Source organism: Parasteatoda tepidariorum, chromosome 1 (assembly GCF_982258835.1).
Source record: "Parasteatoda tepidariorum strain Cologne lab strain chromosome 1, Ptep-v5.0, whole genome shotgun sequence".
In the NCBI taxonomy this organism is placed as follows: domain Eukaryota; kingdom Metazoa; phylum Arthropoda; class Arachnida; order Araneae; family Theridiidae; genus Parasteatoda; species Parasteatoda tepidariorum.
The window spans coordinates 101,498,011-101,510,659 of record NC_141755.1 but is presented as its reverse complement, the minus strand read 5'-3'; the positions used below and the strand labels follow the sequence as shown (position 1 = coordinate 101,510,659).

The 12,649-nt window shown below is 29.9% G+C and overlaps 1 protein-coding gene across 2 annotated transcripts in view; it reads right to left on the bottom strand.

Annotated features, from left to right (window-relative positions):
• LOC107439585 (dnaJ homolog subfamily C member 2) overlaps window positions 1-12,649 on the bottom strand; it is a 62,339-nt gene that overhangs the window by 46,816 nt on the left and 2,874 nt on the right. For both annotated transcript variants that reach the window (XM_043051721.3, XM_087149693.1), the window contains exons 2-4: window positions 7,313-7,509; window positions 5,383-5,458; window positions 3,066-3,164 (exon numbers count right to left, since the gene is read on the bottom strand). In XM_043051721.3, coding sequence (XP_042907655.2) covers window positions 3,066-3,164; window positions 5,383-5,458; window positions 7,313-7,509 — 372 coding nt within the window. The remainder of the gene's footprint in view (window positions 1-3,065; window positions 3,165-5,382; window positions 5,459-7,312; window positions 7,510-12,649) is intronic.

Sequence of the window (12,649 nt, the reverse complement as noted above, 5' to 3'; positions counted from 1 at the left end):
GCAAAGAACACTATTTTTGATTTTATTAGCCATCAAAAATATTTTATGTATATATGTATATAAAATATTTTAAATATATTCTTTACTGAGTTGTTTTTAAATTAATAACTATTTTATTTAACTGCCTAAAAAAGTTGAGTTTGAATTTTTAAATAAAATTACAATTAGTTATCAGGTGTAATTTTTCATGTTTTAATAAAAACTCATAACACAACAAAAACAAGATTATAATATTATTCATTATACTGAAGATAATGATGCGTATAGAATTAAGGAAACTAAGAGAACTTTAATAAATTCTTATTACAAATGTAAATTAGTGAATGGCCTTTTTAAATTTTTAATATTTACTAGTAATTTTGTTCAGTACAGGGGTGCTACTCGCAAAATATCAAATTGTCTCACCAGAAATTGCATTTCGTCTCATTTAAAATCTCTTTTTGGCTCAGTTTGTCTCAGCTAAAATTATTTTTTGACTCAGTTTATCTCAGCTAAAATGACTATTAATCAGTTTGATAACAATATAAAGATAATTTTCAGGATCCATAAAACCATTAATAGCATACTAGGAGTACTACAATTATACATACATTCACTATTGCTATGATTTTAAAAAACCTACATATGATAGATTATATGAGTCCACAAAATTGTTTTGTGGACTATTTATCATTTATGCCAATGAATAGTATCTGTTCCAGAATTTTACAACATAAATTTTAACTTTCTTATTTTTTTAAATATAATGGTGTAACCTTTCTATAAAGAAATATCTATTTAGTTTTGGTAATTCAAAAGGGAAAATACCCATTTTATTTTGAGCTCAAATTTCAATTAAAAATATATAACTATTCAGTTACAATGGAAGGTCTACAGATTTCAATAATTAAAAGAGAAATTCAGTAATTAAATAATGAGAGTTTAAGAAAATGTGAATAACACGTATGGTATTTTACATTGCAATTGTATTTTATACACGGTTTTTAGATTGTTATACACCCCTTATTTAGCTCTTACCTTTTGGTATCTATTGGTATTCTATCCTCTGTATTATTTTTTTTTTTTTGTACTTTAATTGAATTTACTGTGCTTTACTTGTTGTTCTTCATTTTAACTACTTGTTACTACTTCACCCTCACTATTTTGGTTCTACCAGCATGATTCAAGCTGGCTTGATTGGCTGGATCCTTTCAATACCCTATTGGCAAGTGCATACATCTGTGATTTTGTCTCAGTTTTAACCTATCAATTTTAGCACTATATTCATTTATGTTATTTTATCCTTTCACCTTTTGGTGGATTTATGAGTTGTATTTACGGCTGTTTTTGGTGCAATTGTTGGATTTTTTGTCTTGTATAGAGGGGTTCACCAGCTCTGGCTCACAGCTCACTCAGTTTTTACTGGTTGTCTCAGGGTTAATAATTTTTGCATTTTTATATAAATAAATTTTGTATTTTATTTATATAAGGGTTAATAATTTTTGTATTATATATATATATAATTTTTGTATTTTATTTATATAAGGGTCTGTTGACCTATTTTAATGATCCATTGTATTTGGCGCATGGGCCTATTGGCCTAGGCCGCTGTAAAATTTAAAATTACAACTGCGTGATAACGAATCGCAATATTGGATTTAAAAATGTGTGAATGCGAATCGCGACGTTGGATTTTAAATTCGCGATATTGAATTTTTAAATTGAGTGAATAGGAATTGCTAGTACGATTTTTAAATTGCGTAAAAAAAATCGTAACACGTAAGTTTTAAATCAGTTAAATACGAAAATCAATGATTGATATTAAAATAGTCTGATTAAAAATCGCGATTTTAGCATATTCCAGTGCAGTTCCTAACATTTAAAATTCCGAAAATCAGCCAAACAAACAAAAAAAGAAAATCAAACATCGGCGGTCGAAACGAAACGCTTAGACTCCTTTCCACTTTATAGCGGAAGTCGCCGTAATCCGACTATCGTTCGGGCGGCTATGGTTTCTCTAATTGAACTCCGTAAAAATTTCAGTTATTGGAACATGGTCGGAAATTTTAAAAGTTGGGAGAAAAAAAGCGGATTTCCGCTTTTTCGCGGAAATCTTTCATCCCTGAATAATTATGTGCACTGTACAGTTTCCTAAGAAAAAAAAGCAAGACAATAACCAATAGTATAAGGGAAGAATACCCTCTTTTCTTACAAGATCACGTGCATACAATACTGATTGCTACTCACTGCTGTACATAATCCAATTGTAGACACGGCATATTCCATATGCATTCCAATAGCTGATTTGCCAAACGGAATTTTTGACATTTAAATGACGCATTTAGGAGACGTGAACGGCAAAAGGCTCTCCAATGATTCACGCCGATACGGATTAATATTTGAAACTGAATTCAGGTTTGTCAAATTTTGGACGTTTTGTCTCAGAATGGCGCTGCTTTGGCAAAAACTGCGGTGAATGTCGCAGTTATGCCGTTTTGACTCAGTTTGTCGCAAATGGCGCAGGCGTAGTATTTCTTTAAGGAAATACTAAAAAAAAAATTATTCAATAATTTTGAAAATACAATTTGTGGACAGACCCTTGGCACAAAATCCTGCATTAAAAAAATCTCATCAAATTCAAACGAATAAAAGAGTATGAAGATCTTGAAGTTCAGTGATAGTTGATTGCTCTGAACGCACATAAAAAAAACCCAACTTAAATAGTGAATGAAGCCCAAGTTAAGTTATGGTACTGATCTATAACTGCTCAGCTTGCCATGATGAAGAAATTAACCAGAAAGAAAAAGAACTTTTTATAGAAAAACAAAACATAATATTACCCTTTTATATCCTTTGAAATAAAAAAAACATTAACGCAACAATACAGTAATAAAAAAAAAACTAAAAAGTGAATGCGAAATATAAAAACTAAAATAAAACTATTTCATTAATTGCCACCTAATATCTTTGTAAAGAAAGAGATCAATATCCATATTCAGATATTTTTAATTGTTTTAACTTATTGGTAAAAATAAGAACTAGTTGTAAAAAATATGTATTTAAAAAAAAAAAAATTGTTTCTATACCTCTGGTAATGCAAGAAAAATAGTCATGATCAAAGTCTTTCACATTTTCTCCTGCTCCACGTCGTTTGTCAGGATGATGTTTAAGAACTATTGCTCTATCTAAAATAAAAATTCTCAATTATTATGTACATAAACAATTTATCATTTATAAAAATAAAATAAGTTTTATATATAAATAGTAAGATTGAAAATAAAATAAAAATCTGATAAAAGTTACCATTCTTTAAAAGAAAAAAAAAGAAGAATTGTCATTGTACTTTTCAGTGCTGATTGTGAGAGCTGTATTAAGTTCTCGATCATGGTCGCTCTTGTGTAGCCTTTAGCAGTCGAGTGATTATGTTGTGTGTGATCGAGACTGAGTAGCAACAGTGCAAAGAGGTGGATAATGTCGCAGTCACATGTAGCAAGTCAACTGTTGAATGTGGATCATCCATCGAAGTAGGCGTGTCCACATCGTAGTGGGCGTTTCAACCAAGGTAGGCGTGATCCCATAACGTCTGTAGGTCACCAATGTGGGGATGGTAGCTATCGACAATGTCAATCTTCATTTATGAAAAGGTACCCCCCAAATACAACCGAGTTAAAATGTCTCCCTGAGGGAGAACTTTCTTGGAATTTCTGCGACAAACCTCTCTAGCACTAATATCTTTCTGCAAGATGCTTTTAATAATAACAAGTATGCATGTGACTAATTGAATTTGAAGTAACGAAACGTTGCGTTCACAATAAAAATAAAAAAACTTTTGAATAAAATAAAAATCTTATTTAAATTTTAAATTAATATGCAATGTTTGTTTTTTTAAATATATTATTCTAATACAATGGCGAGATTCTCCCATTTTGTATGAAGAAAACACACTAATTATTTCCTTTTGCGCATTTCGTAAAACATCATCTCATAAAAAAAAAAATCTTGTAATCCATAGCAGTGACTGCTGAAAACAAGGTCGCCGGCGAAATCACACTGATCGGACTCTTCAAGGAAGGGGGGGGGGGGCTAAATGCTTGTTTCGAGATTTGGTTGTTGTAATAAATAATATCGTATTTAAAATATAGGATTTTAAAGACTCTGTGAAATAAATGAACCCCTCCCCAAAAAAAAGAAAAACAATAGAATCATTGTTTTAAAAATTAAATATTCATAAGCACGATTCGAATTCCCCATATTGTCAGAAATATATTGGGATACTTAAAAATCGCGGGAAAATCAATATTAATAATCTGCCGAAAATACAATACAAACACTATCGGATTTGTGGTAGTATCGGCATAAAGTGAGAGCGTGAAAAAGAGATTATTTAATAGCGCAATTTAAATTTTACGTGTAGAAATAATATTGACTAAAAAATACCAGGAATTTTAAAAATCCCATAGAATTCAGTAGCATAGCAATAAGCCAAAAAACGGTGAAATCGTCACAGTAAAAGTAAATAATTATTAAATTGTATAAAAAACATCGGGATTTGTTTCTTTTAAAAATATGAAAATAGAGCGTGGATTAACAAGAATATTGGTGCAAAATAAGCGTGTCAAAAGAATGATTTCTGGAGGGAAAAAAAATCGTTCAACATTTCTGCAGAAAAGAAATTTTTTTCTTTATTATTCTATATTTTTCATTCTTAAATTAGAATAGAAAAATCAGGAACATTTCTTTCCTCTCTAATGTGCGAAAAAGGCATCTTTTAAATGTAATTTTAGAGAAAAAAAATTTCTGCAGAAAAGAAAACCAAAATTCCTTACTTCCTAACAGAAAATTCTTTCTGCAAGAACTCAGCAACATTCTGCGACAAAGTCGCTGTGATTCTGCCACGGGAAAATGTCTTATATACTAGTGAATTGAATTGTAATTTTTCTAGTGGTAGACACGCTACAGTCTGTTTTGATAAAAATAAAGCTTCATTTATTGGAATCATATAATGTGAATAATAAGATAATTAAGCACAAATGCATTTTCAATAACATAATTATACTCATGTAGGAGTGGTGATAAGGAATATGGGAGCAATTTGAATTTCAACCATTAGTTGGAAAATATCTGTGGTTTGACTGACATTGACTTTATGAAGAAACTCCAAATTAAAACTTAACTTTTTATTTAAATAAAAAAATAATATAATCTCAGGTCAGACGCACCTCTCTTGTTGCCAATCAAAAAAAATTAAGACTTCTTTTAGAAATTAGGTAATTTCCAAAAACTCCATCTCTGAATTAACACAAATCGTAAACAAATAAATGCTGACAGAAAACCCCATTTATATATATAAAAAAAAGGATTGATGCATTACTACAATCACTGAACGCCATAGAGAGGACTTACAAGCCTTTTTAATTTCCTCATCTTTAGCCGAAATACGCTTCTTTTTTAAGCCTAAAACTGCATAATGATCTTGATCCTGAAAGATAGTAATACAAATAATAAGAACAAAATTTACAAACAACAATTAATAATATATAATCTCATTATTTCTGAGGCATTCTAAAAACAAAATTTTATCCCTGCTTTTTTTCCGGCATACATTATATATGTAACGGAAGTTTAGTTTAGTTTATGTTATTTCACATAGTAAATATAATCTCTAATAATACTTAACTTCTTCAGAATTGAAGTATAAAGGAATATAGAAAGGAAAAAAAAAAGGTATTCTACAGTTCTGAATTTCTATTTTAATGCCATAAATCTTAATGAGACAAATACTGAATTCTAATGAGAGGGGGCTAACAATTTTAGGTACACATACGTGGCCCACAAGTTTTGACTAGGTAAAAGAATAAAAATATTTCAAATGTTAAATTGCCAACGTAGGCACAAACATGCCAATTGTTTATGGTCAATTTAAATACAATGGTGAATAGATTTATTTCAATTACCTAAAACAAATAATTGAAAAAAAGAAATAAAGTCAAAGTCATTAAATGTATGTGTGTACCTTAACAATTAATTATAAATTCGTTTACTATTGTACTCCCTTAACTTTATATATATATATGTAACATAAAAAGCTTCAATTGATCTTTTTATGTTATCCTAATTAATTATTCTAATCGAAATACTTTCTCATACTTTTAAAAGCCACATCCTGTTCTTAAATCTATTTTTGGCTCAAGTATGCATTTAATTAAAAGCAGGACATTTTTCCCTTTGCTCTGTGTGGGAAACGCTTGATCTATTTCATAAACCAATAGCAACTACTAAGATTTCCCTCTTTCCCTAAATTAAGACATTTTATGGATTTTACTTTGCAAGATATTCCCTAACATATAACCAAGGAGCACAACTTTTCGTGTTCACTTTTTACACCTTCTCATGACTGCTCTGTCTAATAATTAATAAATAAATTTTGTACCCTTCTTCCCGACCTAAGACCTGTTTTAATCCTTCCACTCGGCAATGACGCTATAAGTCGCCAGGATTGAACTGTCGGGAAGGGGGTACGGTACGTACGGTACATTAAAGATATTTAATATCTCATTTGAAATTAAATAAATCAACTCCGGAAGAGGGTACATCAAAAATATGGAATAACTTCAAATCATTTTTTCAAATAAACAGTTGGTAAATAAGCAGTCAAATTCTTCTTCAACTAATGGCAATTAATAATTCATCCAGTATCTTCAACAAAAAATAAACTCTTCAATCATCAAACTCTTTGTTTATTATAAATGATACCTAAGCCGAGCGGAACTCAACAATCATGATACAACTAGAAAGCTGTGCTTTAATTTCTTTCCTTGGACTAAAAAGAAAAATTGAATCGAACTCCTATTGATGTTAAAAAGTTTTTGATTTGAAACCCCTTTGAGAAAGCGTTGATTTTGCCACTCTAAGTGCTGAGCTGGATTTAATCGTCGATGAATTGTTTTCACACCCCGGAATGGTTTACAATGGTCTCCTTAGATGTTCGACATTCCCTCCCACCTACTCAGAACTCAAAGTAAAATCCGTAAAATGCCTTAATTTAGGGAAAGAGGGAAATCTTAGTAGTTGCTATTGGTTTATGAAATAGATCAAGCGTTTCCCACACAGAGCAAAGGGAAAAATGTCCTGCTTTTAATTAAATGCATACTTGAGCCAATTTAATCCTTCCACTCGGCAATGACGTTATATATATATATAATCCAGTCAAAAAGCATTAAACCCTCCTGTATTTTTTATTTAAATTCCTGTATTTAAATTATTAATATCATCCAGAATATGATTATTTAAATAAAATTAGAATGAATTAAACATTAAATGAACGCTAACTTACTTTCCAATCATTAGGATTTAATTTTCTTAAATACTCTGAATCTTCTTCAAATTCAAAATCATCAGATGAATCATCATCGTCAGCACTAATTTCCAACTTATCTAATCGAGACAGGTGTATTTTATGCTCATTTTGTTTCCGTTCTTGGAATAGAGAGAACCACTTTCCAACAGGTTCAACTTTAACCTTCGTGAATTCTGCAAAAAAAAAACATTTTTTTCTTACTAACTGCTGCATTCAAATGTTAACCAGCTTCTTACCGAGTAAAACATAAATTTAGCTAAAACAATGAATAAATTGCCCAATCAAGCACGTGATTATTGAAAATATTTTAAGTACAAAATTAATGATGCTATGAAAACCAGAGTTGCAGAAACTGTCCTTTAACCCCCGTGTCAGAACCGTGGCTACACAGTGACATTGTCGCAGGACATAACAGAGTTCTTGCAGAATGATTTTTTCACTGGGAAGTTTCACTGGAAGTCTTTTCAGCAGAAATTTTCGAAAAATTTTACCTTTTCTTCAGAATTATATTCAAACCATGCCTTTCCCGCGCATAGGAGTGGAAAAAATTGCTTGTGATTTTTCTATTCTCATTTGAGAACAATGAGAAATAAAGAATAATTAAGTAAATAAATTTGGTTCTCTTTTCTGTAGAAATTTTCGTTGTTTTTGCACGCAGTTATTACAACTAATTTCCACATAGCTTTCAAAATCCGACATTTTTAATAAGATATTATTTATTTTAGTAACTGAATCTCGAAATGAAAGCATGCATTTAGTAACCCTTTAGTCCTTTTTTCGGGAGTTACTGAAACATATTTCATGATTCTTTAAAATTTTATTATTAAAATATAATATATTAATAAAATAATTTATTAAAATAAATAGCGTGTTATCTTCCTAGAAAATGTGAGAAGCTCATAATATCAGAATAAAAAAAGACATATTCAATTAAAAAAATCATTTTGTTTGATCCGATTTTTTATAGTTTACGTTTCTCTTATTTTAAATTAGTAACACACATATTTGTTATTGTTAAGTATCTTGCCGAAAGATATTAGTGCTTGAGAGTTTTGTCGAAGAAAAAATTCTGCCACAGGGCTTTTAATCAGAGCTTATTCTAGGCAGAAAAAAGGTGCAAAAGTTTTAAAAAAAAAGGGCATTATTGTTCTCATCATCATATCTGGCTAGACAGCCCAGGGTGGGCCTTCCTTTGAACTCGAATCCACTTCTCTCTACTTTTGACACTTGTTCGCCAGTTTTTCTCCTTTAGAGTAAGGAAATCAGTCTCAACTAAATCCAGCCATCTCAGCCTGGGTCTACCTCTTTACCTGTTCGTTAGGGGTTTGTGTAATAGGATTTTCTTTAAATTTGAGTCATCATTCCTTCTGAAAATGTGAGCTGCCCAGTTCATTCGATTTATTTTAATGAATTTCACAATATCTGGCTCTCTGTAGATTTTATACAATTCAGTATTATATCGTCTTCTCCAGGAATTATTTATTTTTATCCCACCAAGGATGGCCCTCAAAACTTTTCTCTCAAAAAAGGCAATTTTATTTTCACCAGCTTGAGTTAGGTTCCAGGTCTCAGAGCCATAGGTAAGTATTGGCCTAATTAATGTTTTATAGAGTAAAAGTTTTGTATTTTTTGATAAAAGAGAGGATTTGAAAAAACGTTTTAAACCATAAAAAAGCTTTATTTGAACAAATTAGACTACTCCGAATCTCATTGTCTATGTTATTGTCGGCAGTAACTATTGAACCAAGGTAAGTAAAATTCTGAGCAGTCTGAAACCTGTGGGAACCAATCTCCAGATAGGATTCACTAGAATTTAATTTAGCAAGTACAGGCATGTATTTGGTCTTATCAGTATTGATGATTAGTCCCATATCCCTAGCAGCAAGCTCCAAAGAAAGGAAAGCTTCTTTTAATGCAGGAACAGTTCTTGCCATGATGTCTAAATCATCCGCATATATTTGAACAGATTTTGAAAATATGTTGCCTCTGATATTGATTTCAGCATCTCTTATAACTTTCTCTAGAGCAACATTAAAAAGACAGGATAAGGAGCCATTATTTACTTTAATTTCTTCAGATAAAGATCCCAAAAGTTTGACTCTGCATACGGTGTTTGACATGCTTGCTTCTACAAGTCTAATTAGTTTTGGTGGTACTTGAAACTCAACCAGGGCTTCATACAAGCGATTTCTATTAATACTGTCAAAGGCTTCTTTGAAATCAATAAAGAGATGATGTGTGGTAATACCAAATTCCCTGGTCTTCTCTAAAATTTGTCTAAGTGAAAATATTTGATCTTTAGTAGATTTTCCCTTGCGAAAACCACATTGGTAGTTTCCAATTTGAGGGTCCATATATTGTATAAGTCTCTCAAATAAAATGTTTGACAAGATTTTGTAGGTAGTAGATAGCAAACTTATACCTCTGTAGTTAGAACAAACCATGGTATCACCTTTTTTATATATTGGGCAAATAATGGCAGTGTTCCAGTCAGAAGGTAAAATTTCAGCATTCCAAATATCAGTAATAAGATTATAAATTAGTTTTAGAAATACTGGACCATGACATTTTAACAGCTCCGCTGCTATCTTGTCGTGCCCAGTTGCTTTGTTGTTTTTTAACTTTTTTATAGCACTATCAACCTTGCTCAGTTCAGGTGGAGGCATATCTTCATTATTTTGATTTTCAAAAACTCTCCCAGAGCAATAGGATTGATCATGTTTACTGAACATTTCTTGGAAATGTTCACTCCATCTGCTGAATACAGCCTGTTTGTCTGTCAGAATCAAACCATCTTTACTTTTGCAGAGGTTAGATGTTTGTTTAAAGTCCATTCGACGTCTATTAATTCGTCTGTAGAAAGCTCGGCTTTCATTTATTGTCTTCAGGGACTCAACAAAAAAGGGCAAGGTGCAAAAGTTTAAAAAAAGGGCATTATTGTTCTAAAAAGGCAATAATTTCTTCCTATGGGCTTTACACGTTCTATTAAAAAAACATTGTCATTTTTTTTTCCTTTACTAAAAGTACCAAAGCAATCATATTAATTACTAATTTTTATTAATAAATTAACATATATATATATATATATCGAGCAGGGTTGGCAGGTTTTTGACATGTGACAGTTTTTGACGGTTTAAACTGTCACGTCAAAAACCTATACTCATATGTGAAATTTAATTAATACATAAAATTTATATATTTTTTATAAATGATAGTGTTTCTAAATATGTTTTAGAAAAAATAATTTTAAAATTTTGAAGAAACACTTATATTTTGAATAGTAACTAAAATCTTGTACTTTTGAAAGCTCACATCTTTTGTAATATTATGTATTCATTTTCATGTGTTATTGAAAATCTGCAGTGATATTATTAAGAAATTTATTTATAACCAAATTTAGTGTATAGTATTGATTATACTAAAAATTAGACATTTTTAAAGATAAACACTAGCAGTTTTGTACATTAGACATCTTTTAGAGAAAAATCTTTTTAATATTCTTTTAAATCTTCTTAATAATCTTTTTAACATAAGACAATACAAATTTAAGTGATTTCTGTTAAATACACAGAGTAGTTAGTGTCGATTTACAGTATATTCAGCCTATTCATTTACTATGCTGAAAATTTAGTTTATCCAAATACTTGTGAATTTCATTTTGCTGAATACTATATAGTTTTGTTCAATATCTAAATATTCAGCTGCTGAATAATTACTTCTTGCTTTCAAGATATGCATTATTTGTATTCTTAATACAAGTGGAGAAAAAAAAATTAAGAGATAAAAATTGTTTTAAAATGATAAGTGTAATAATTATAAATAAATATAATAAACAATATGAATTATATTTATCATTATTCACAAATATAACTACTTTTAAATTCAAATTAACATACTGGATAATAAAGATATTCGGTATAACATTAAATTTTTTTTTTTATACACTTGTATCAAGTTTGCATTTATACAACATAACTTGTAAGTTCCTTATAAATATTAGTTATATGTTCCTTATATGTCAAAAATGCATAGTAATAAACTTTTAATTTTCTTAAGTATCAAAAAAAAATTTTTTTTTTCAAAATATAAATATTTAAACAATTTTTGTGCAAAATTTTTCTGCACATGCATTTGAATATAAATTACTGAGATTTTAAATCTGTAATTTTACCTTAATTTTAATTAAAAAATATTTTAAAACCTGCTGATTACCTATAGTATAATTAAATTTCAATATAATGCATCGCAACTGTTGTTAGTTTTGACGTTTATATATTTTCTTGGCAAACTTCAGTTTTTGACGGTTTAAACCAGTATTATACCCTTGTCATGTCAAAAACCCAACCCTGATATCGAGTTAATGAGCTAATTAGCTTAGTAATTTATTTAAAATGCATGCATATATTAATAAAATAATAAATATATGTTATTAAGCGTCTGTAGTTATGATTTAGTAATTAAAATGATTAATAATAATTATGATTTAATGATAGTGAAGTAAACTCCAAACTTTCAAAGACAAGTGCAACAAGAGGGTGTGATGGCTATTTTACCTTTCCCATATAAATCTATGTATTGACAGCAATGACAAACTAAATGAAAAAAGTTGAAAATAAAGAAGGGTTGAGGAAAGAAAGGTCAAAAATGGTACTATTACATCAGGGTACTAATTTACTTGAGGGGCAACAGGATGGATTCTTTTGACTAAAAGGGTAGCAGGGTGCTGCGCCCTGTTTACCCTGCCTAGAATGAGCTCTGATTAAATTAAAAATACCACAAAAACACTTAAACAATTATTTAAAAAAATGTGTAGCAGTTAATTTGGGGAAAAAATATAAGTTAAAATTATTTTACATTAACTGATGTTACCCTCTTTTGAAAATTAAGCAACAGTTTTTCTTTTAAAGAAGTGCCTTCAGCTAAGTTTACCTGTAGTGGAATTAGATTTTGCTAGACAATGCAATTGGACAAACTCTACTTGTTACCAGGTTTTGAAATAAGCGGTCAATGGTTGCAATTTGCACCTAAAAATTTAAATTTGACTCTTAGAACTTTACACACAGTTGTAATTTTTAATGCCTAACTTTTAGATATCTTTGCTCCTGCCCTTGTGGCAGAATCTTTTAGAGCCACCTGCAACAAACCTCTCTAGCACCAATATCTTTCTGCAAGATACTTTTAATAATAACAAACATATATGTTTTTAATTTAAAATAACAAAAGTGCTGTGTTAACAAAAAAAAAACTATTATAATTTTTTTTTATTGGAGATGTAATAATTTTTCGTTCTTATATTCTGAGTTATCTTCACAC